Source organism: Trachurus trachurus (assembly GCF_905171665.1).
Source record: "Trachurus trachurus genome assembly, chromosome: 24".
In the NCBI taxonomy this organism is placed as follows: Eukaryota; Metazoa; Chordata; class Actinopteri; order Carangiformes; family Carangidae; genus Trachurus; species Trachurus trachurus.
The window spans coordinates 11,528,722-11,556,196 of NC_139910.1; the positions used below are offsets into that span (position 1 = coordinate 11,528,722).

Consider the following 27,475-nt stretch of genomic DNA (forward strand, 5'->3'; position numbering starts at 1 on the left):
TTGACAGGACATTTGCGCATTTTCCCCGGCTGATTGTATTCTTCTACCATTGTTGAACAGCAAGTGTGAAAAGCTGCTGTCAAAACAAATCAAGCCCTGGCTGACGGTGCGGCCCTAATCCATGACTGGGGATGTGGATGTTGCAATTTCCTCAGATGGCTCAATAAGAGCCATATACACCCTAACATCAAGGGGACCTCTGTGCTTTCAAAAGCCTCTCTCCTGCCCAGATTTTCCATCATCAGATTTACCGCGGCAACGTGGCAGAATATGACTCCAAATCGATGACGGGCTGCATCAAAGGCAGCAGCCCTAAATCCCAAAACTATTTCTAGTTAGATAATCTGGAAATTCAATAAAGCCTCCAAAAATATTCTCAAAGGCATCTCTTGCATAATGTGCAGCTAAAAAAAGAAACCAATGATCACACCCTCTTTAGATAATTTAGACCCCCCCCCCAAAAAAAAAAAAATACAGTAAAAAATAATTTCCCTGCAGTTCTATAAATCAGTATCCAATTGTGGAAGTAGGACAAATTAACAAACTAGACTCATCATGTAGGAGAGACATGCAGCAAAACAAGCACTGCCTCAAAACCACCAAGACAAGAAAGACACAAAGAAGAGAGTAAGAAACATCTGCAAAAATACAACATTTAAGCCCACGTTTAGGTATTGATCAAGGCGTTGACACTTCAATTAACCGGCCTCGTAGTCACGCTTGTTTGGAAATGCAGATCATCTCTGTTTGTGCTGTGTTGGAGATAAAGTGCAGCTGTGCAAACCTGCCGCCACCAAATTTCATTGCCAGCTCTCCTGAGAGCTGTTGCTACCTGATGGCTGTATGATAATTACTTCACAAATCACAGAGAAGAGCTGATATTGCCCAACAAGAGGGGAAACAAAAACAAGAGCAGCAGCAGCTACTGTATGCTATTTGCTTGAATCAGGGGCCGACTGTGAAATCACTCCTTCGTTCACTTTGCACACTGATGTGACACTTGGTAACTTTCTATCCCATCCTGATGATTGGTAAACTCAATCTCTTAGTGCCAATTTAAATGAAGACGAAGCATTTCTGATAGGGAAGTACCGAATCCTAATTTTTGGGGTTCTGCCGAATACTGAATCCACTGTTTAAGTTTTGGCCGAATCCGAACCGAATACCGATTCCGACTCCCATCATCGACCCTGACAGTAAACATTGCACAGTGTGTTTTATTCTAACTGTGAAAAACATTGGGCAATAACCTTTGCCACTATTTTGCATCTGAACAGAAAGCGAGAACATCACCGATCATTTAAGCTTCAAGTCATCCAGGATACAGGCTTAGTATTTTTTCCTAATTGAAAACAAGAAAGAAAAAGACCAAAAAGTGAAATTATTCCCACAGAGCAGAGGAAAATATGCCTGTTAGTATTATTGTATGTGTTACTTATGCCATATTTATGTTAAAATAACAGCTGTTTGTTGGTTTATAATGACCACAATAGCAGTGCTAATACCCGTTAGCCCGTCTATGATGTTTGCCATTATATGTTAGCATTGAGTTAGCAGACTTTATATTAAGTTTGTGATAATAGCAGTTATGCTGACTGTGCTGAGAGTGCTTTGAACCTTTATCATTCATTTCTGATGCTTTGCAACCTGGTCAGACTGCTGAAAATACGGCTTTGAATGGTCCAGATTCACCGTTGCTCGCCACAGGGCATGAAGTATGGCTCAGCATGCAAACTGTACCGTCAAGTTAAGTCGTTGTGTCTCACAATGCACATTCGACACCAAAGGCCACTACAGTTCTGCTTGTGCCCCCGACTGTTTCCTTGATATATGGGCAGCACTATCAAATGTCTGACCCCTTAAATCAGACATGGGAATATAAAAGCCTCAAGGTAACATCTACAGCCACTCAAGCAATCTCCTCCCCGGCCGTCCGTCCCTGAGACCTCCTACGGACCCAACAAATACCTCCTGCGGTAACCAGGTAATTCTCCACATATCTGAAAACATACAGACTGTTCCTCAGTCTTTTCCTGAGGTGTCTCGAGTGCCATCTAAAATGACTGGGTACAAAAAACTGGTAGAGACTCAAAGGACAGTGCAATACTTTTGACAGAACAATTTCCTCACAATTGCCAAATCTCATTTTGCACTGGAGGAGAGGAATAGTCATGACAACGGGGCGGCGGACCCAGAGAGCATCAGCTTGTGCTTTGAATTTCAAGAACTATGATAGATCCCCCATCGCGCAGGTCATGGTCTGGCCGTGCTACACTCTGCCTGGTACTGTATTGCAGTGGTTCCCAAACTTTTTGTGGCCAAGGCACACCAAAGGACAAGTAAAAATCTCAAGGCACACCTATTGTTCAAAATAGCCTTCATAACACGTGTTATCACTTATATCATGTAAAATATCTGTAAATGTGCATAATTATTTAATAATGCCAAATAAAATGTGACAAAGACAACTAGGCTACATTACTCACGAAATCATATTTATTAACAAAATATTTCAAAAATTAATTTGAAACTTTATCAAATTAGGCTTCATCAAAGCAGCAATACAACCATTTAAACCAGACAGGTCACAATAAGGCAAAGGAAACTTTGCAAAACGTCATCACAGAGAACTGTCAATGCAAGGAAGCTGCACTGTCCATGGTCCTACAAATTGATCAGCATTGAAACATATTGTGCGAAATATGGGGTTCTCTTTGAGGATTTTTTTTTTAAGAATTGTTTTTAGGTATAGAGTTTGCCTCTGTATTATGAAATGAGCGCATACAAAGTACTGATAGTAAATTAAAAATAATTATTTTTTGTGTAGTTGTATATTACAATAATAATGTATGGTTGTCACAAAATCCCACGGCACACCTGGGCTTGCCTCACGGCACACCAGTGTGCCCCGGCACACCGTTTGGGAACCACTGCTGTATTGAACTTACAACATTTCACAGACTGTAGCATCTAGCACCTTCTCATTGTTTTCTCCAGGCACTTAGTTGAGAAAATATTGGATCTGCCTCTTGAGCACCAAGTGTTGTTGTTAGGAATTACTTCGACTATAAGCGCCTTTAAGTGTGTTTAATCTGCTGCTTTCGACCTTCGACTTTTTATAGAGTAATTATATTATGGTTATTAGGTTAAAGTCCTCCTAAAGAGGCTTTGCAAAATTTGTAAAAATGCTCAGCTATTACTATTTGTGGATTAAAATTGCTTTCCCACAAAGAAGTTGTTTAATAAAACTCTCAAAGAGGCTGAAAATACTTTTACTATTTCTCCCTCATTGAAACATCCAGGTTTATTCATGAGTATGCAAATGCATCAAGACTTGTACCCGCCCACCGCCACCATGTTGCTCGGTAACGGCGGTTCACGTCAGCGGGGGCAGGGGAGACGGAAGGGCGATGTCAAAAAACTTGAGGCTCGTATTGAGATTCGAATCCTGGTCTCCCGCATTCAAGGCGGCACGTCAACCAATGATAGTGATATTGAACATCTAGCTGTATAAGTAGATGTGAAGTGTCACCATCACAGTGAACAACAAATGAGATGCAAAAAAAAATCAACGGGATTGGTTGCTAGGGATTCTGGCGTATTGATCCTGATTCCCGACTGGGTGCTGAAAAACTGAATCCAAGTTTTTCAGACTCTGGCTTTGAAACTGCATTTTTAAATCTAAAATGCTCAGTTGTGGCGTGCATTACCGACTTCGCTGCTGAAATGTCTTGTCGCAGAAACCAAACACTACGTTGACATGTTAATCATTTCAAAAAATCTTTTTTTGGTTTAGGGGGACTTTAATAATTGATCAGAGTTCCAAATAAACAGGAACATTAAACATGATTATCTGTTCCCGTGTGAGGACGGTGGTGCCCCTCAGGATAACTTAGCCAGTAACTGATGAACCACATAGGCCCCAATATAATGGTGCCTCCTGTGAAGCACCAATGCCGAACACTGTAAGTGTACGATGGTGATATTTGATATTCTGGTGGCGTTCAGTGAGAGCATTCCTCCTGTTATTGTATCCAAAAGGAGAAGACAGACAGTGTGCTGTTCTCTACAGAGTAAGCTTTCACACTGACAATCTTTTTTTTATATGGTGGTGCTATAGTGAAGCCACAGATACAGTTCATACCAAGTGTTACACTCTACCTGAACTACTACCTGCTGCTGCTGACAGCGATGCATGTCATATCAACAGTGAGACAACATGTGCCTAGTCAAACACACAGTGACAGGCCACTGTGACGCAGCTCACCATCAGCCACACATTTGTCACAACATGGAGTCTCTCCACTAACCCATCACACCCATCACCGAGCCGTTATCTGACCTCGCCTGCGATGTGGCTGAGTTGCTTCTGTCAGTTGTCAAAATAACACACCGATCCGACGCACACCGAATGAGCACAAGGGGAAAACATCCACAACTCTGTTGAGTGTTATTATGACCATTAAGCTTCAATTACACTCCATTGCTAACACGGAGATAGATACCTGTGATCGCCAGATGCTTATTCTTAGTTTATTTTACTTTCTAGTCCATTTTGAAGACATTTGATACGTGCAACAAAGCATTTAACACACTGTATTTTCAGTGTAGTAGAGTGAGCAACTGATGTTTATTTGTCATTGTCTAGAAGTCGGTATCGGTACAGATCATTAACGACCCGATAAGCCAATAATTATTAGTCAAAATACAGATAAGTCTGATAACTATAGTATGTAATAGTTCTGCAGCATTGCATTGCTCATTTTTAGTCCATTTGCCTTCTGAGTTGTTTTGAAGCAATAACAAATGTTGATTTTTCAAGAGTCAAAAGTGTTCTTGTTTTTGTTGTGATTACAGTAGTAATGTTGGTTATATAATGTTAAGTCAGAGGCAGAGCTATAAGGTTAAATCCATCTTTACTCACTACATCTTAACCTTCCTTAACTTCTGGTGTCTATATTAAAAATGTTATGTTATATGTTCGGCTAAAAAACAGTTATCGTGCATCCGTATCTAAAAGCTTTGGTTCTTCTTTGTCAGCTACATCCTCTCATATCTTAGCAATCCTTTTAGCAATACAGGGTTAGGAAAGAGGTTCTCATGGTGGAGAACAGTCTGTGTACTTCAGATATTCACTCGACACTGATGGAAAGCTACTGTAGGTGGCAACAACTCAGTAGCAGTTGTACATTGGGAGAAACATGTTCCTACCAAATCCAACACTGTTGCAAAATGTTCTTTTCAGAATCAACAGTCAAGGGTTCAATGTGATCACGGTACTGATAACCACAAATTGAAATGGTAGTACTGTATCTCTTGTGTGCAAATCAAGCAAGCTGCGGCACCTACGGTATGTTTTTACTGCTTCAACACGGATCTCAGTGAACATAATCAATACACGTTCAATGAATTCCACATCTAACAGTGATATAACATAATGTTTACAGGGAATTCTTCACATTTTGAATGTAAGAAGCTCATTTCATCCAGGGGAATAAGCTGAAAGTTTTTTTTTGTAGCAATCCTTGTAAACATCAAGACAGCAACAACCAGTAACTTTTCTTTTCACCACAAACACACAAGGCACGAAATCTCTGTAAGCAACATCTGTGAATTAAAATTAATGTTGTGCTTAAGGAAGCACAGCAACCAGGAAAGTCAAATCCTGTGTGGTGCCACCTGATGCCAGCTGTGGATTTGAACTGCAGCCAGATCAGCAATGTGCTTGAACTACATCCTACACCTGAGCTGTTACTCTCCCAGTTGTTTGGCTTTGCCTGAAGAGATACACAACCTTACCAGGGTCAATTTGCAGGTGTGCACATTTTACTGGATTCAATCCAGCCAAACAACACATTTTCCTGCTTTTGGTGCATTAATAAAATATTACCTCCCCACTCGAAGGTGTGCAAATACAGTACACAAAAGAAGCTTGGGTGTAAAAAACAATACTTTAAATAGCATCCCATGACACAGAGCGGGATTATTTGGCGTGTTTTATACTTTGGAAGTCAAAGCTGTACTTGGATGTTGCTGAATGCATTTTCATTAGAACACTGTTTTTTTTTATTGTTTGCATATTCTGCTTGTGTATTTCTGCCCTTTTCCTTCCACTGCACTTTATAAACTGGAAAGTGTCTTAAAATGTGTGATTTAATTAAAACATGACCTTCTGGTGGCTTTAACAATAACTTGCAATATGTTTTTCCTATTAGAGATACGAGTGAACATATTTCCCTGAGATTTTAAGAAGACACAAAGCAAGTAAACAAGTAAAATGAGACAGATGCCTCAAGATAAAAGTAATCTACAGAGATTAGAGACTGACTTTGATACAGATGCTTCACATATGGAGTAGAAACTGGAAGTGCATGTGAAAGCTTAGTTTTATACGGAGAAACCTTCTCTCTAGGATAATGTGATTACTTTCCCTCAGCAGCATTCAAATCAGCAGCTTTATCCCATATCTCAAATACCTTAAATATTACTTGGCTCTCACATCCACCGCAGATACCCGCCTGTCCTGGTGCAATAGCAGATTTCATATTCTACAAAGTGGAATGTGAGTCCTTGAGTCCATCACAGGAGGAGAGGAGATGAATAGTAGCACTGTCACAGATAAAAATGATTTTCTGCTCTTCTAACCAAGTAAATTGGTCTTGCAACCAAGGCCGCGTCTGTCGTAACACACACACACATAGATACACTGCCATGTGTAGGCTTTAGTGTGCAGCATCTAACGCTGAGGTCTGTGTTTATGTGGATTCATGTAGGAGGCTGATTTCCTTTAAAATAACAGAGGGCAAGGCTGATATATGGAGCGACAAACAGCGGGTGGTAGTGACAAGCTGTCTGGTTCTCATGTAGCAGCTCGGTGGAGGAACGGCCGAGCATGACAATCGACTCGTGGCAACGGGGGCTACGGCTTTTTGAGAAAAGTAAAAAGAAAAAAAAAAAAATTCAGATTGCCATACAAAGATGGACGCTTACCCCGCATGGCTGGAAGATAAGCCCGTCGACTTCATGGCTGACTTGTGATGTGAAGCTGCCTTCCAATAGCTGTAAAAAAAGACAGAAAAGCAAAGGAGAGCAGAGTTTTAGGCAAACCAACAACAGGTGACTGACAAGACGCTAGAGTGAAATAATATTGATTCATGAAAGTGGTTAGAGCTATAGAGTGTGCCAACAATACCTGAGCCTCCAAAAGTAAAGACAAGTATTGAATTGAAACATCATTGCAAACCTCACCCCTGACAAATCCTGCAGAGTTAGATGCACAAGTCTGATAACTTGCTTTTCATCCACCTAACCCCCGAATCTAAGCGCTTATCTCTTTGATTGATAATGCATGACAGAGAGATCAATATCTGGAACTTGACAGACCAGGTTGAGGACAGGAATAGCTACAAATCATTAGGTTCCTGATGACTGGAAAGAGTGGGTTTCATCTCCTCCATTAACATCAACCATCAAGCACCACGCTCTTGTGGAAAAAAAACAGAAAAAACAGAAGGGAAGTCACAGCATCGTATCATATGAGGGATTCCTAGGGGACGTGGCAGAGGTACCGCACAATGAAAGTAGATTTTCCACATCATGAAGCACATCAACAGCCACAGAAACAACAACTAGGATATTAGAGGTACTAAAATAAGACTGGATATAATAACTGCATATGGAAACGGATGAAGACGTTCTCTCTCTCTCTCTTTTCACCCTGTCTGATGGGTTCAACTCTCCCACAAGAAAAACTGAGGTGGCTTCATTATTGTATGTGAGTGGAATATTTACCATTTTCCAGCAATGGAAACTATGCTTAACAGACCCCTGACAAACTTTGTCACCTCAAAGCTGGATAAATTAGACATCCAATTTTAAGTCTTTTTTTTTAATTATTCATAAAAAGTTCATGATTCCTGTGTTAAAAGAAAAAAAAAACTTCAGGTCTTAAACCCTAACCCTCGAAGGAGTCCATTAAGTAAAAATCATTGGCAACCCTGAATTTTAAGTACATAATTCAGAATGTCTTGAGAAATAAATGCAAATGAATGAATTTTGTATGACCAGAATATTTTCTATGAAAGGGATAGTTCAACATTTTGGCAAATTGGCCCATTGCCATAATCCCTATAGTTTTAGGAGTAGGTTTGTTACCTTTAATTGTTGGTGCAAGCTGTTTTTAGAATGGCGGAGCAGAGCGTGGTGAATGTGCAGGTCACAACTTGTCCACCAGAGCATTTTGGAGTTGTTGGATTGTGTATTAGATGAGGTTGATGAGGGAAACCAAGAAATCCCATGAGCCTCCATAGCGTAGCTCTGAGCAGCTCGCGGCTCTGCTCCACTGTTCTAAAAACAGCTTGCACTGGCAATTAAAGGTAACAAACCTACTGCTATGACTATAGGGATTATGGCAGTGGGCCAATTTGCCAAAATGTTGAACTATCCCTTTAAAATTTCTAATATCACAAAACAAAAGGGAGGAAAAATCAACTGCTGTATAATAGTGAGTGCAACAACCGACAGCTCTACCTGGATCATTTTGATAGTGAAGACGACATGAAACCTTGATCATTTTCCTATGATCTCTAAGCACATTCACAGACACTTAATCTCCAGTGACATTGAGGATAATGATGATAACCACAGGAAGTTTAAGTCACACTGCATCTCATAATACTCTTGTATTGTTGTCATAATGTGTTTTCAGATTCGACGGAGTTATAACGCCAGTAAATATTTTGATCCACCTTCACCTTTCTTTGAATTTAAGTCTTTTAAAAAAAAGTGTCACTTTGTACTTTCTGTATTTGTCACCTTGCACATTCTTCAACATGTTTCACAGCGTGTTCTTATGGATTCATCATGTTCTCTGTTGTGCTGGCATTTTTATGAAGGACGGCGGCGGGCGAACCGCTTTAATGACTGTGAAGTCGGGTTTTCAAAAGGAGAAGCTAAATTGTACAATGTCAAGAATTCTAGGCAGTCAAGTATGAATCTGAGGACTTCGAGGCTTTTATGTGTTCAGACAGAGAAGAGACAATGTGAAGACGTCAGCCAAGGTTAGTTGAATGCCCCATCTGCAGTGATATTTGAAAACCAAGAAGCTGGAATGCAAGACCTTCAAATCAATGTTTTGAGAGTGAATATGAGATATGAGATGAAACTCCAACTGCATGGTAACTCAACCGTATCCCTTTCACCAAACTAAAACAGCGTAGAGTTTAATGTGATGTTGTGCTCTTAGTGATGGATTACTGAACTGAAACGAGTTTATTTGCATACTGCGCTGCGTATGAAGAAGAAAATAACTTGCTGCTGCTGCTGCTTGAGTGGTGGGAAATCAATCTAAAAAGGTTTCATATGTCTTAGAAAATGTTTGGCTATAATGGAAGAACGATTTTGATATATGATCACAAATAACTACACAGAGCAGAATCAGATGAAAGGGTAGACAGTTACACAGATTGCAGGCGGTGTTTACGAGAGCTAGCTCAAAGGTAATTTCACAAAGATTCAAATGAAGTACTTCACATTCATTGGGTCGCAGTTTCAAACTTGAACTAATTTCACAGTCCAAAAAAATGAATTAGTTCATGTTGAGTCGTGTCATATTTTTTTAAAGAGTTGTGCACAGACTGTGTATACAGTGAGTTTGACTTAGGAGGAGGAAGTTTGGGGCAGTCGGCTCGGCTCATGGTTCTCCATTCAAATTACATTTCCTTTATTTGGCTGAAGTTTTTATCCAAAGTGAGGATGAACATCACTAAAGCTTCGGTGCAATCGGAGACATTTGTGAAAGTAATACATCTATTTGAAGGGGAACTACCGGTATGCAAGTCCAGTCGCTTTTCCGCTGTTTTGCTAACGCTCCTCTTGTCCATGTGCATTTGTTTACAACGAAGCCGGCAAAAAATCAATCTATGGAGCGGTGGATAACGTTATATAACATATACGATGTTACGACGTGTGTATTTGTGTAGTCTTAACCATCATAAACAAAAGATTGCCGGTTAGCCTGTATGATTGAATTCAGGTATGTAGGTGCAGGACAAGAAGTCACTCTAGAAGAAGTCTAGAAGAAGAGGGTTTAGGCTTGAATTGAATTGAATTTATAAGTGCCATGCACCAATTAAGGTGCCCAACCTACAAGACACATTTCATATTTAGACAACAAACAAAATCATCAGTACAAACAAAACAAAAAACACATGGAATTCACATAAATAATTCACTTTTTCTTAGTGTCCAGGCACTTTTTTTTAATGAAAGTAGCTATAGTAAAGACTTCTTTTCTGAAAAACCATTCCAACTTTACCTCTTGCGATCAGTCATTCACAGAGACTTTAAAAAACTTGCGAGACACTTCAACTCAATATGTTGTTTTGAATTCAAAACTGATGTTTGGACTTGTTTTTCCAGACCCAACAGACACAATTTGCTCCCCCGCCCCCTCCGCACTGATTTGTTCGTAAAAGCTGTTCAAATATTCATCTGGACTGGCTTCAGCAGTACCAGTAGCTGGTATGTCGGCATCCACAGCCCATAAGTGGCAGTCGGACAAACATCCCCAAAATTGTAATGACATATATATTTTTTAAAGTATATGTCCATCTTAGTCTGGAGTGCTTTAGAGAGAAATTGGGGATGAGTCATGAGTAGTCAGAGAAGCTTCATCATTATTCTCTGCGGAGGTACTCTTTTCTTTCTTTTTTTTTTAAAAAATCATTCATGCGAAAACTTGACAACCTTTCTTTGCTATTCTTTATGTTCATGCTGGGTGTAAATATCTTAAGGCAAGCAGGAAATGGTCAATAAAACAGAGAGCAAATGCATTAGTGCACTACAGTGGATATCAGGTATCATATAGAGCCCATCAAGAAGACCTAAAGCAGAAAGCAGTGCATTTTATCCATGAGAGACGGTGCTGAGTGGAAACGGCAACGTAGCTCCAAATCACTATATGTCTCGGCTCTGTCTGAACGATAGAGGCAATAAAGTGAAATTATGAATTTTTAATCAACAATGCCCGTTATCGCTGCACTCGTTGTCCGGCTGTGTCATTTCAATCAGCAGCCATGGTCACTGTAAGTGTCTGTTGACTAGGAGATAGTGAAGTGTGCAGCAGATATGAAGACTGTCAACAATGATCAGAGCCAAGACACATTCACTGTGCAGGAGATGACAGATTGTCATCATCTGTCCCAGTGCTGCCTAGAGACAAACTAAATTATATCCTCAATTATACATACAAGAAAGCGTGTAATATAACACAACTATATCTGTACTTAGTGCAAGACTGGCAAACCAGACTAGGCCTTCCTATGAAGGTACCTCTGCTCTGACCCGTGCATTTTGTCCAGCATTAGAGCAAATTGGTCTGTTTCAGCTGCTCTCCGGACGGATAATCTTCCATGATGACACATTTTGTCCTTTGCAAAAATTCTCTTTGAAGTGAGCAGATAGTGCAGTAATAGTACATCAGATAATATTCCCTGCAAAAGTAGGACATTTATTCATATTATGAAAGGACTGCGGACACAAAGAAAGATGTTAAAACACACAAAGATTAAAAGTTCTGATGTCATGTCTTCAACTAGCTTCTGTATCTCAGTCCACCAAGCATTTCTATCATCCATTTCCTGGACCCGTCATAAAATAAACTTGATCCTTACTTTCCATTTTCTACGACATATTGACATCCACCACATCTGTTATTATTAGAGGTCGAAACCTTTAATCATTTTGACCAAACTGGAGGTGCTTCATGGGCTCCTCTTGTAAAACAAACAACATATAATGTGCGTTGTGTTTATAATTGACTTACAGTCTTTATCTTGGCCCTTGTGACACATCTAAAGAAATTCCCTCAAGGAATTGTGGAGACATTGAACCCAAAAACCATGTTTTGTGAAATCACTGTGACCTTGACCATTGACCACTAAGATCAGTTCATCCTCGAGTCCTTTTCAATGTTTGTACCACATTTCCAAGTTCCGTCAGGATACCAATAAGAGATTGTGTCCACAAGGTTAGGACACAACACTGTACTGATGATACTGACAAATGTGAGATTGCAAAAAACTATTTTACCCATTTAACTATAGTTTTTATTCTTTTTAACTCACCAACCAACCAACCAACACCTACCTACCTACCTATATATCCATCTACCTATCCATCCATCTAATCATCCATCCATCCATCCATCCATCCATCCATCCATCATGTGTGCAAAAATAATTTTAATGACTTCTTGTCATTTCTCAAACAGAACTTGGAAGGTCTGGATTCACTTTGCTGCTCCGTATACTGGGCTTGGTGAAGCTCTCAAGCTGCAGGGTTCAGACTTCACAACAGTAAACTAACCTCTGTCTTCTATATTTATACCAGTGGATGATTTCACATTTCCACAGAACACTTTCATGGTAAAACATCACTATTTTTTCCCACAGTGCGTCCCAGGGAAGTGAGTTAAGTCATCTGCCCCTTAACAGAAGAAGTGCCACATACATTTATCTATAGCAACAACATCGACGACAACAAAAAGCACTTGCTCTCGGTCGCATCTGCAACGAAAGCGGAGCAACATCAGGGCTCTTCAGGATGATGAATGAGTCACAGCGAATCACACAAAGCTTGACGATCATGCTGACATGGAGAAGGCAGATAGCCAGACTAGAAAGAACCGGCGCCTTTATGAGCGAACGGCACGTAGGCGTCAAGATCTGGGAGTTCCATTTCAGTTCTCCTGCCATCTTAGCACACCCACCCACCACCTTCGCCGAGCACAGTGAACCTTGGAGGGAAGAGATGAGCTGAGAGAAGACTTCCACTCACACATCCTCCTACATGAGGAAGTTCCTTGGAGCGATAACGCAGAGAGGGGGCAGCGACCCTGCTTTCATGGTAAAACCCTTTCAGGAAGACAACAACACAAAGCTGTGTGCTGCATGGGTACAGTAGGACTGCGTAGGTGGAGGCGAAACAGCAAAGCCCCATTAAGAGATCAAGCTTTCATTGGAGACCCCCCGGGGCGGAGACGGGACAACGGAAGCACAATTCGACCGCCGACACGCCAAGCAACGTTTCCCCCCCTAGACAGTTGAATGTGAATGTCAGGGTGATGGAAGTCAAAGCATTTTCCTTTCCACTGTTTCATGTTGGGGATCATTTGACATCGGGACACGCTGATGAATGATATCTGGCTTCATAATAGTCTGACAGCACAGACACGACAGGAGGTATATGTCATTCACCTCCGCTCTCACTCATGATAGTCTATCTTCTCCTGAGCAAAGGCTGACTTTCATTTGCCAACGCCACAGAATCAAATTGCTCTCCATCAATTCTTGTTGTCGCTTAAATCATGAAGATATCAAATAAAAGAAGACAATGAAAGAAATATTGTATGAAACCTCACACACACAAGCCAAGGAGCCAAAGAAACAATACAACAACACAGAAATGCACTAGCAGCAGTTACTTATGGTAAATTAATCATCAGATCTATGTGCAACCACAGCTACTGAGTACTTTCTTCATCATTAATCATTTTCTTGTTTAATGATTGACCATTTGGTCTATAAAATATCAATGAACCATTCCCATTAACTGATCTTCTTTCCATGACTTTGTCTGTCTGATCAACACTCCAAAATCGATAAATACTCAGTTTTGTTTTGTTTTCCCATCAATCATTGGCCCCGAGTTTTGATGACTTTACTAGCAAATATTCTTTATATTGAATAAATGATGAACAAATCTGAAAACACTACCAACAAAAGAGACAAAAAAGAAACAAACAAAAAACAATAAAACCCATAACTTCCCCTGCTGTCCTTGATCAAATAATAATAGAGCAATAATAATTATTCTGGGGTGATTTCACTGAATTTCAGCATCTGGTTATATTGTATAGGCAAGTCTTACACAAGTGAAGAAGCCAGGCTGGTTGGTTCTGCAAAGACTACTTTCATTGCTTATGAATATTTTAAGGACTACAAGCAAATGCTTTGAGGGCTTTGTGTTGTGCATGATTTCCATAACTCTGCCTTAATGAAGTTACTCTTGTTTTAAATAAAGTATTTCTTTCGTTTTAAGGCTATTCAAATGTGTCTCCGTTTCAACATGTTTTTCCAAACACAAAAGCCCATGTGTGAAAATTACAGTTTTGAACTTGACTTAACTTTGAGTGACCATTTCCCATTGTGGTTCAGGATAATAGGCTGCACAACAGCCACTCAACTGGAATACATAATCAGCTAAATTGAGTGTAACAGAGGATAAGATTTCTGCTCAAGGTGAAATCCACAGGATCGAACAGCAAGGTAACAAGAAACAAGGAGCCAACTATGGTGTGCTATAGATACTTAAACTCTTCATTCAGTGATGCACAACTGGCAAACACTTAACTGAGGAATGTCACCACCACCGCAACAAATATACAATATTAAAAAAGAGCAATGTGTTATACTACACGAGTGAACAATCCATTTCTGTAAAGGCTGATGGAATGACTGGATTTTTTAGGTTGCGCATTTCAAATCCATCGTTAGCATGCATTAGCTTAGCTTAGATCAGGCTGGTTTACTCTACTATGCAATTTGCCGATTAAAATAAAACATAAAATAATCCATTTTGAAAAAGAAAACTCACCTACAGTAACGCCAATTTTTGCAAAGACCGGGAAATTGGGAGTTGGACATGAGTCATGCGATATGTGAGTTAATTTGGTCATTATTTAAAATGAACGTGTACAGTATCATGATACATAATGTATTGTGGCCTCTGTATCAGGATACGTATCATATTGTGAGGTTGTAGGCAATACCCAGCCCTAAATCTATATAATATATGTTGTATTGCACAGCCTAATACAAACTGACTGACTAAATTCTGAGTCAAGAACAGCCCCACATACTGGAGCATTTCGAGTTTGGAAAGCACAACTCTGCTCCTGTTGTGCTCTTTGCAATTGAGTGACTGGCATATTCAAAATATTTCTTCACCTTAGAGCCTGTTACTCTGCAGAGTGCAATGTGCTCTCATTAGCAAAGCAATGTTGTGGCTCATTTCCGATGCAGTGTCACACGCTTTTCCTCGGCACACCTGGACTAATATGATGCACTTTGTATTTTCCTGCCGTCTGCTCATCCTCGTCGCTCTGAGGAGGTTTAGGTGCGGGGGCTGAATCAAAGGCGGAGAGGATGGATTGATATTCCAGTCAGACCATGGGGCTGTTGCTGGAGGCTCCTTTCAAGCCTAATGTGAATGGCCCTCTGAAGCCAGTTTGCAGTTCCCTATTAAACGCAAAAGCCCACATCAGAGCGAGCCGGCAGGGCTGCTAAACCACCGGCTGGCCCCGAGTCAAACAAGGTTACGCAGTCTGGAGAAGTTAAACGCCTTGGAAAAATTGTCTTTTGATTGATCCTGGTGGTTTCATAACATCAGCGATCCAGATCAAATTTTATACATTCATTTGCGGTGACAGGCGAGAGATGAACAGAGACATTAACGCTCAGAGGATTAAACCAATAAGGGATGGAATGAGGCTAGAAAAAGGCCAGGATGATGAGATATAGCAGGGCACAGCGTGAAACTGAACTGTGGTGTAATAAAAACCTGTGGTGAACTGGACAGGTGTGTTGATGAGTGACTGGAATTAGCTAACTTAGCCCTCCTTAAAAACCCTTAAAACTTGAGGCATGAAGAAATGCACTGCACTTATACTGATATAGTTTGAGTTGATTAGCATTTATTTAACACGTTGTTAGATTAGTACAGTCATTTTTTTTTGCTGCTTGAAATAAATGAATCTATTCAAGAAACAGTGGATTAATTTTCAGTCCACTGTCAGAAAATTAACGCGGCTTATCCTCAGGGGTTTTAAATTAAGTGTTTATGCCAGTAAAAGCAAGTGGAAATAATAAGTGAAAGGTCACAGCTACACATTATTATGTGTATATATCAGGTTACTACATGCAAGATAAATCACTGCTCACCCACCAGGCCAGCTGAGGGTGCAAATACTGGTGGGACTGAACATTGAAATGGATATAATATGTGTAATGTCAATGAAATGAAAAATGAAAAACTACAATCTTTAGTTATCACGTTGGAGGGATGGGACTTGGGCCTGTGCTACAGCGAGACCACTGCCAGAGCCACGCTGCCGGACTGTCTCCGGGAGAGTAAAGATAAACCGAATCCACAAACGCACAGGAGTGCCGAGCACAGCCCACACACTCAGACACATCTAGTCACACCGATACAGACAGCAGACAAGACAGTCAGTGTGAAGAGGCAACAACCAGGAGGCAGCCCTTCACTGGGCTCTGACAGCATGCTGGCCGAGCTGCAGAGGGAGAGGACTGAGTCTGTGCTGAGCTAAAGATGGTGTTTAAATCTGAGTTTAAAGACGCTTATTTTACAAGTGAGCTAGGGATTTGGAGCTGACTATTAAAGATGCACTGTATTGATGTGCTGAATTAAATCATAACATTGTTCCACTACTCTAAAGACCATGAAATGCTACGTTAAAGACTGGATCTACGACTGACTATTCACCTTCATCAGTCCAAATGTGGATTATTTTCTCAGAAGAACCACTAATCCTCTAGTCAATAAAAAGATATGAAGTTCAAATATACCCACTGTGACTGCCTGAAGCTCTGTACTGCACTGTTTGACATTTTTTGCTTGACAAAGGTTAGAACAGCTGCAGATTCATTTCTATTAACTATATACACATGATGTCAACATGATCTCTTTTGGTTATCACATCTCTCTATACACGAAGAATTGCAGAAGGACTTTATATATATTTCTGTGACTCCACTACACTAACTGTATCCATTACTCACTAAATTAAATGTTTATTTCTTGCAGTGGTAGAAAAATTGCAGAGCTGCTTCTTGGTATGTAAATGTACATTACCACTCATTAAAGTGCAGCTTCGTTCCAACTGTGTTACATCAACTTTACTGCCAAGTGGATCTGCATAAGGCTGTGGGAGATTATATTTCAGACACAACTCTAAATGATCAAATAAACATTAAGTCCTGCATTTATAAAAGTGATTAAATAGCAAATGCATGCCATTAAAAAAAAAAGGCTGTAAACATTTAACAGGTGTTTTGAATACATTTAGTTTAATTTATTGGCTTTAACTTAGCAGTCGAAAGAATTCAGTGGATTTTACACATTTTTATATTTTATTGCAAGTGTAATTATTAGTCAAAATCTGAATTCATTTTCCTAACCTCACAGACAGTAGGACCTCTATCCTTGTATTTGTCCACTTTAAGAGAAGAGCTAGCTAGCCTAGACTTTCCAAATTTAACACTTGAAATTTGTCAGGGGAGAAAAGGCTGCACAGCTGCTGGTCAATGATGCTAAAAGACAAGTGAATAAATCGGCCACCAAGGAGGAGATCTTCAGTTTGACTTAACATAAGTGGAAAGCTGCCTGACACTATTAAAAATGCAATACTTTGAAAAAACTAAACCTTCTAGAAAAATGCATCTGGGTATTTCTGGTACTGCAGCAGCTGTGCTGCTAATTTCAAAAGGATACACAGGATTGTTCAGATAGAAGCATGTCATGACATCGCCACAGGTCAAACAGAAAAGGATGGACAAGAGGCGGTGGCGAAATGGAGGAAAAAAACCACCAAGAACATCTAAAGAAAAAAAAACAAACAAAAAAAAACACCTGTTGACCCGACCCAGAGGACGCGCATTCCCTTCCTCAAGTACATCATCTCTGAGCCTGCGAGGCACGAGGAGACCAGGCAGGCAGAACAAATAAAACGAGCCACTACGCTCCACACTGCCACACGTTCAGCCCCTCTCCCTCTCCGGTGGCGTCGACCTTTACTGTATGGATGTGCCATGCATCATCAGACGTTGCATAATGTCTTGGAGGCTTTGGAGAAAACTAAAAAATCTCAAAGCAACTGAGGTAAACAAACATTAGTCATCGAGTCCATGTCGTGTGTTCTTCCAAGCAGCATAAGCCCTTACACAACAGTCAACATGTTTCCCTCTGTGAGTGGGTGCAGCAGTAGCAGAGAGAGAGGGAGCGAGAAAGAGAGAGAGACGATGCAGGTGATAAAGTGCAGCTTGTTCTTGATCTTAACTGTGGAGGATGGGTGTATTACCGAGGGCACAGGTGCAGGCTGATGAATGCTTTATTGCATTGTGTATTTCAGAAATTAAGTGGGACATGCGGTTAAACTGTGAGATATCAACTGTCTGTGCCAAAAGAACCCACATTCTTTCTGTTATTAACAACAACAACAAAAAATACACTAGGTTTGCAGGCCAGTATGGCAGATTTTACTTCACTAGTTCAGCCATTATCCACAAAAAGGCTTTTTAACAAGACTGTGAAGAGACCAAATCCCAGATAGTTTAAACCTCAAAGCACCTTTTATATCTTAATTTATATTTGGGTAGATACGCTAGGAGAGGAAACACTAAAGTTCGATGCAAAGCTCAGGATAATAGCAAACCTTGACTTCACTTTGTGAAAAACACCCACGCAGAAGAGACCGAGCCGATGGAGATCAGCGGGGCCTTGCTTTTTCCATCTTCAACAGCTGGAGACTTGACAGCTGAGGAGGTGTGAGGTCAGTGAGCAACAAGGAACCTGCAGACCGACAGCAATCAGGTAATGAGACATGCTGCTCGGGAGGAGGTTTCTTTTTTTTTTTTTTTTTTTTCCCTTTTTCCTCTTCAGGCCAGGCCACTGCAAATCTGCTTCTATGAGAAAAGCAGGACCTTGACTCATCATCGGTCTGGGTATAGAGTCAAGAGGACATTTACATAGAATCAAAGGCTGTTTCCAGACGACCGAGTCAGGAGAAGATAAAGAGTCTTGTCATCACACTTGCTCCTCTGGCTGCAGATAGTCAACACACTGTCTGGGATCAACACTCCTGCCCAGGCTGCTACACCTGAGCAATCACTTCTGTGTTACCAGTGTGATGAAGGCAAAAGCTGAATGCAGCTGCTGTGCACAGGTTGCAGCTCTATAAAATGTAATTATGTAGGTTAGAAGTTATCCAAAAATGTAAACATGGCCAGGATGCATCTGTCCTTGCAGAAATAAAACACTGGCTTGACCTAAAAATAAATATGCATTAGTTTGTCTTTAGAATTAATATTTTATTTCTTGAATGTATAAGAGACAGCCTAGGATGATCTGGTCTGACTGTCAGCACTGATTCTGCAGAAATTTGGAGTTGGATGTTTTTCGCATCTCAGTGTTAAGGGTGTAGGTTCATTTTGCCCGTTGTCTGCGTTTCTACTGCGGCTGAAGGTCTTGGGAAGATTATGCAACCTCATACATATTTTGGTGAAGACCTTTTTTGTTGCGGATCACAGATTCCAATTCCTGCTGGATATTTTCTTCTACGTAAATGCCTTCACCTTAAAGCAGGTCCATCTGTTGTACAATTTCTTCTGGGACTCCATGTTGAACCACAGTGAAGAAAACGGTCTCGAGTCAAAACAAAACAGTTGGATTGCGGCTGCAGGCTTCCAATGCAGTGGATGAAATAAAATGCAGCAGGTACTAGATCATTCAGAAATATTCAGTACACACTACAGACCACAGCACCAAAGTCGGCTAACTTTTGGAAAGTTCTACCCCACCAGCAGGGAAATGCACAGTACTTGTAAAGGTTTCTAGTTGCTGGGGAAAGTCCCTGCAGTCAAAACGAGGCTGATGTTTCCAAAGGCAAAGCAGCTTGGCATGGACTTGAGTGTTCGCCAGAAACACACAATGAGAAACATGAAATCTGAAAATGTCAGGGTATAGAGCTTGAGCTGGTGGTTGTGGTACTTCGGGAATCTGATTCGGACGCCTTCAGGGGGGAAGACCCAGAACTTACTTGTGGGATTACATGACCCATCTGGTCTGGGAATGACTCCAGGTCCTTCGGGAAGAGCTGGAAAACGTTGCTGGGTAGAGACAAGTCTAGAATAACCTGCTTCGACCAATGCCGGATGGATGGATGGATGGATGGATGGATGGATGGATTTGATTTTATTAAGATCCCCATTAGCTGCTACACCTGGTAGCAGCTACTCTTCCTGGGGTCCATTGGATGGATGGATGGATGGATGGATGGATGGATGGATGGATGGATGGATGGATGGATGGATGGATGGATGGATGGATGGATGGATGGATGGATGGATGGATGGATGGAGTGACCTTCAATCCTCAAACAGGGGTTGACCTTCAAGCTCAGGTATGGACTGATTTCTCATCCAAATATCTCAGAGTGGTCAGCGTGCAAACCAAATATAGCAGCAGCTTTTTCAATTAACTTGCTAATCCTGTCTCGATCATTGGCAATAGGCTATATGCCGCTGGCTGAAATCCAGGAAGTAGTGGTACTTCCTGGTTGGTACTTTCTGAATTTCAGCCAGCCAGGTGTGTCTGATTATTGTTTTTTAGGTCAGACACACCGGAATTAATCAGTTTGGCCAATCATGTACAACAGGAAATAAAGGAGCTGGCTGAAATTCAGGTAGTACCAACCAGGAAGTACCACTACTTCCTGGATTTCAGCCAGCGGCATATAGCCTATTATGGTAACTGGTGAAACCATATGTCCATTTGATTGCATGCCGTCCATAGGCAGCAGTGACAAGAAGAGGGAGAGAGTGAGAAAAGAGCGCCAAAGAGGCATTTCACTGGCTAGGATTCAGTTATATACTCATATATGTGTGAGGAACCTGCAGCAGCAAAGTGGCCCTCCACAAGGCAAGATAAAGTAAGTGTTACAATGCACATCAATGAGTGTGATTTCATAGAGCAGTGGCCCTGAAACCTATTCACTTCTCTATTTACATTCCCCAGCAAGTCTATTCTCTCGGCTGTTTAGTATTCAGTATGTATGCTACTACACCTTTATCTCGCCCACTGTGATTAGGTTTGAGCTCTGTGAAAAGCCTGCAATCGCAACAAAGGATCCAGATAACTACTTTTCAGGTCTCTATTCAAATTCAATCTCAAAAAAAGGTATTTCAATACGAAATGTACTCCCAGGTAGAGAAAAGTCTCCTTCTCCATCCCCTCAGCCCCACCGCTATGTGGACGCCTGGAGGTAGCTGGGTGACGACGTCATGGGGTCAACTGGAGATATCAGTCTCACTCTCACAAGGGGAAAATTTATTCATCTTAGGCCCTAATCTCTTTACAGGTGTGATAAATGAGTAAAGGGATATTAGACATTATGTGCAGGACAAAGACAAATTGGCACTATCTAATTTCCTTTTGCAATTTTGATGTTACCAAATTATGACTTTGTTAAATCTGGACATGAGCCACGATAAGTCAGTGTATGTAAATGTTGTTTTTTTCTTTCAAGCATACCTTAGTGTTGTTGTTTTTTTCCGAAGAAAATAAAAAATACACCATCAGTCATAAGTTCTGCAATAGTTTTTCTTTATTTTATTTTTTTATTACATTCTACATTGTAGCTTCATACCTAAGACATCAAAGCCATATGGAATTATGTAGTAAACAAAGTAGCCACCTTTTGCTTCGATGACAGTTTTGCACACTTGACTTTCTGTCATCAGCTTCATAACGTCGTCACCTGGAAAGGTTTTCCAACAGTCTTGAAGGAGTTCCCAGAGCTGCTCAATTGGGTTTAGGTGAGGTGACAGAAAGCACTTTTGTTTTACTTAACACTTTTTTGTTTACTCCATTATTCCATATGTGTTCTTTCATAGTTTTGATGTCTTCAGTATGAATCCCAAAAACCATTGGATGAGAAGGTGTGCCCAAACTTTTGACTGGTACTGACTGTAATATCTCCCATTTAAAGTGTCTCTTGTTTGGAGCTTGATGATTTTAGTTGGGCAAAAACGTGTAAAAATATGTTGTACCTGTAAATTCAGGTGAATAATTAAACATAGACATTACTGTTCAGATGAAAGAAACATATGAATGCAGCTAACTAAATTAGAAGTTCATCGTATCCACTTGGCATTACAGCTTGATATTAAAGCTGCAACTAGCAGTTATTGTCATTATTTACTGATATCTATTATTTTCTTGTTGAACCAATGAATCATTTATCTATAACAGTCAAACAGTGAAAGAGGCTCAATGTGACGTCTTCAAGTATTTTTTTTGTGTGCAACCTACAGTTTAAAACCCAATGACATTCGGTTTATGAGCTAACATTCACATTTGATTAGCTAGGACTGAAAATTATTAACAGTTGCCAATTGATTTTCTGCCACTTGTCTGTTGTTACAGCTCTACATGTAATTACATTGCCATTTCAGCGCCCAGGTAAATGAAATATATTTGTTCAAACTTATCACATTCAATTAATCATTTTACAGATTTTCAGTCCTGATGATTTATCCTCAAGATCAATGAGTAAATGTGCCATAAAAAGGCCCATTTTATTTCTGCGTTAGGATTTTCACTATCTGGAACAAAAGCACAAAAACACCTGACAAGAAAAGTTTCACTTGGAGTTTTTTTGGCTTGTTAAGCCCACTTTCTATGGAAATTGCGAATATCAAAGTCTTACACTCATTCCCATAATCCTGGGGAGGGAATAAATGAATTTCTACCTCAAACAAATTCTCTGTGCAAATTGCCGGTGCTGTTGCCTTCAGTGAGCAAGAAAATGACCAGAAATCCCAGTCTTGACTTGATTCCTAATTCCCTGAAAGGAATACACAGATCTGCCAAATACACTCTGTCTAACTTACCACTGTCCATCACTGTCAAGAGAGAAATTTCATCTCTATGTATCGAGATCGCTAATGTGCAGGATCCTAAAGCCCCAAATCCTATTAACACAATTATACAAGTGCACTACATTGAGAAAACATACTAATTTCCTTGTTGGCACACATCGGTGAGTTGACACAAGAGCTTATTTGACAACCAGTAAGGGTTTGCTCATAAGAAAGAAGGAAACGTGAGCAGCATTACAAGTGTGTCTGCAGAGCTCAATGTGCAGCACTTGAAGGTACAGACATTATTTGCAGCCCTTAGTTTTTTTCTATACTTCTAACGTTTTAAAGCCTGACGCTAAGAATCTCATCATATTTAGTACTTTGTGGACAAAGACACGTAATGCACAATAAAACTGGTAAATGGGATTTCATCAACGTGACTATTGTGACTGCAATGAGGCTGCATGTTGCCAAGGACGTCAGGCTATGATTGGATTTTGATACTATGGGTGTCTTGGATGTTACTATGGAAGAATCAGAAGGTCTTAATAAAACAAAAAACAAGCTAAATGAGGAACAAATGGATTTGTCTGCCTCTAGTGCATATGTCTAGAGTACATCCAAACAAGCACATACTGCTTTATAGGTAGGTGTAAATCAGAAATAGTGAAACCAGTAGTTTTCCATACTGGAGCAGAAACCCAACCTGACCAGGGGTGGACTATGGATGCTGCAGTAGCTGCTGGGATTACCAAAAAATTTAAATCTGAAAAAAAAAACAGTCTGTCATGGCTGCCATCAGCTCATTTCAGCCATGATAAGCTCCATGAGGTTCATGCACCCAAGCGCCGGCTTGACTGTCAGTTTTCATTGGTATTAATGATGCAGTTCGAAAAAAAAAAGAAAAAAGAACAGACAGATAAAGACAAAGATGCCTCACAACTCTACACCTCCTCATGAAAACTAATGACACCTACTTTACATTTAGTTTTGACAGGTTTATGAAGTCCTCTGCTGGAAAACACTAAAATGCAATGTAGCTCTTCATTGTGTTTCTCATGATTTGAAGTAAATCTGTCAAGTAGAATTAACTTTTTGAAGACAAGATGGTAAATAATTATCTTTTCAAGTGCATACTTTTTCATTTAATGATTACAGTGAATACATGCACATTTTTTTTCTTATATAGGCATTTTAAATCTTCGATTATTTTCATCGGTACTGCAGCAGCAGTATCTGCTGTAAGTGAGAGGTTTGGTTCATGTCTGTTACCAACAAAGCCACCAGTTAGTGAAGTAGAATCTACCAAATTGAAGCAAGTATTATTGCAACCAAGGTATAAAATTAAACATTGTACCTGTGATTTACTGTGGAACAGGCACCACCAACTGGGCTCAAGTTTTATTAAATTGGGGGAAATTCCAAAAAAGAAAATCTGGTTGTGCCGACATGCAAATTATGTTGTACAAAAAGGGATCTTTGTAAGATAATTGGACCGGTGGAGGAAGCAAAAGAGAATGAATGGTCCCAAATGGTGGGGAAATGGCGGCATGAATGTGTATGTGTCGGAGATGAAAAACAGCAGCCTAGCAACAGACAAAAGCCATCATACAACTCCAGCTTGAGACTGAAATATCCCCAAAAGGAATCTCTGGTCGATATGCCAGGCAGTGCAGTGTTGTGCTGCTATGAATTAATGAGCCAGATTCCAGTTTTCCTCTTTCAATGTCCCGTACAACAGGGATATGACTGTACAGGGAGCAGATGGTCACCGCACGAAACAATAGAGCAGTCAGAAACCAGACAGAGCTCCAGTGACTTCATTGCTAGAGTATCATCAACATGGAGCCCAAAGGGTTGGGGGGTAACTCTTTCATAGAGATTCTTAGAGGAGTGGGTAGCACAGGGGTTAGATGGGAGATAGCCCAACCATTCATACCAGGAATTTTACAGGACACAAAAACGCCACAACACCAGTGTTGGCAGAAGAACCCATGTGACAGTATCATAAGAAATCCCCAAAGCTTCACTCCCAGTCCCTCCACATACTTTGATCATTTTGTGAATGTGCAGGGCCAAGAGTCTGGACTGATCTGGGCCCAAGCAGAACATTGTACAAATGAATTTGACTCTGACCTCCCACAGACCTGACATCAGGGCACGAGTACAAGCCTTAAAGGAAGACTTAACAGTTATTCAGGATTATAAAAGCTCTGCTGTCCTCAGACTGGACAGCACAGAAGTACAGCAATACAAAAGGCATTCTCACATCTAAAATGAAAGCAGTTGGGGAAAAAAATGACTCAATTATCATAAATACAATATGCACTTGTTCTTGCTATTATCAAGTAAATTACTCCAATACCAGGAACAAGGCAAGGTCCGATAAAATCTATCAAATTGTGTCCTTTCATTTCCTACACCTACCACTTCATGAAATGCAGATTCTCATCAGCAGTGTATTGTAAGGCTTTACTCCGCTGTCATTTATTCACATAAACCTACTTGCACCTCATGACAAAGGCATGGGAAGAGGCAGTCATTGTCAGTTGTAGCCTTATACACACACACACAGCGGAGATTCATGGTCAAAGCTCAATGTATGTGTTCCACCAATCAATGATACACAGTGCTGCAATCTACAGCAGTGCAGTTGCTGGGCTACTGAGAGCATTAACCACAAAGCAGGAACCAGAAATGATATTTAGACAAGCCTGAGTTCCTAAAGAAACATTACTGGATTTCTGGAACATGGTACTCCACTGAGAAAGGACATAAAAAAAATCAAAATCGACCTTGTTGGAGTTCAAAGTCCAACAGAAATGAAGAGATTATATAAGACTTCATACAGAGCTGTCACTAGAAAATAGCCCACAGCTCAATTTTAACATCCACAAACTAGAACACATCATGGACATGGTTGTTAATTCACGATACATGTAGAAAATGAAAACCTCAACCCTCCTTAGAAAATGGCAGGAACCAACTTCTAGGACAGTGGCGTAAGTCTGTCCCTGCAGGTTTTGAGCGCCAGTTTCCACGGGAAGAGGTCAAAACATTTAGGACCCTACTTTTACCAATGAACTCAGTGGCTCATCGCAGCGACTACTGGCAGACAGACCAAGTTACTGGCCACTCGTCGGGAGTTTCCCTGCCTCAGGCCCGACTCCAGAAGGAGGTTTCCTCCTGGACTCAAGACCTAAAGCAGAGAAACTCCAGGCTCCAGGTTTCCCTAATGTGGAAAAGACTGCTCTTCCCAGAAGACACCAGCACAAGGATCTTTCTGGTGCTCTAGCCCATCACCTGAGACTAATTTGCCTTGGAAGACCCTACGAAGAACTATTGCCCTAGAAAACACATGATCCCAGGAGGTAACTGGGGCTTTACTGACTCACGAATCCCATTGGTAGATAGAAAATTTGGGATTTCAGTATCTAAATTTTTAATGGATTTTGGAATGGATTTTGGCTGGGTCACAACCGTGTAAGAAATGGAAAGAAAAATGAGCTTGGAAAGGGGAAAACAAGGCTTTGTTCACATTACCTTTCGTGACGCATGAATGTCAAAGAAGGGTTTATTCCGGACACTGAAGGGCTCCTTGGTTTTGTCAATTTGTCCGGTCTTCATCTTCTCCATCCGGGGAGAAATGATCTCCTTCTCTATGCACAACAGCCGGATATTGAAATCACACTGGCCAACGGGCTGTGCCTGAAAAACAAAGAGACACGCTCATTTCCCTAATGTGACCTGGGAATGTTACTCAATCAGACATGCGTGTATAAAAATTACATTCACACTTTGCTAGAAGAAAGGTCGTCATTATCGATATTAACGGAAAAGAAAGAGTCTCCAGATGGGCTGTTCTCCACTGTTACACTGTTGGCACACATCAGACATACATACTAAAATAAAATATCTTTTGGAAAAACATTTTACAAATTATCCAACATTAATCAGCTGCCAATTCAACACTGTTAACAAACTTGTTACAAGGTTGAAGACGAACACTTTTGTGAGGCTGAAGAAGACGGGCATCTTTAAAAGTAGACACATAGACATCTACACCGCTGCCAGGCCAACTCTGATATACACTCTGTGCAGATTTTCCTTTGGAAATATTTCATCGGCCGACATGTAGGAAAGCGGTGATGGAAATAGAACGAGTGCTGGGTATGAAATAATTAGTTGATGAAAAGATTAGTCAGTAAGTCAGTCGACAGAAATTAGATTGTCAAATACAGTTTTTTTCAAACAGATAAAACAGGGAAATGCCCTCAAAGTGGTAAAATTAGCACATTTTACAAAACCACTGACATTTTAATCAAGAAAGTGATCAGAGATTAATAGATAGTGGGGAAAATAAATTATATTGATTAAAGGGATAGTTCAACATTTTGGCAAATTGGCCCATTGCCATAATCCCTATAGTTTTAGCAGTAGGTTCGTTACCTTTAATTGTTGGTGCAAGCTATGTTTAGAACGGCGGAGCAGAGCTGCGAGCTGCTCAGAGCTACGCTGCGGAGGCTAATGGGATTTCTTGGTTTCCCTCATCAAACTACATTACATACAAATACACAATCCAACAACTCCAAAACGCTCTGGTGGACACGTTGTGACCTGCACATTCACCACACTATGAGATAATTACAGAACGTTACAAGACAGAGTTGTTTTAGAGGCAAATGCAGAGACTGCTTGCCGAAAAACTCAGGCTCATAATGTTCTGTTATTATCTCATAGCGTGGTGAATGTGC

General features: G+C 40.5%; 1 protein-coding gene across 1 annotated transcript in view; it reads right to left on the reverse strand.

The window, feature by feature from the left end:
- Nucleotides 1–27,475, reverse strand: part of rngtt (RNA guanylyltransferase and 5'-phosphatase) — a 109,425-nt gene that overhangs the window by 35,409 nt on the left and 46,541 nt on the right. Inside the window, exons 11-12 of the mRNA XM_084001120.1 lie at nucleotides 26,265–26,429; nucleotides 6,991–7,059 (exon numbers count right to left, since the gene is read on the reverse strand). Coding sequence (XP_083857246.1) covers nucleotides 6,991–7,059; nucleotides 26,265–26,429 — 234 coding nt within the window. The remainder of the gene's footprint in view (nucleotides 1–6,990; nucleotides 7,060–26,264; nucleotides 26,430–27,475) is intronic.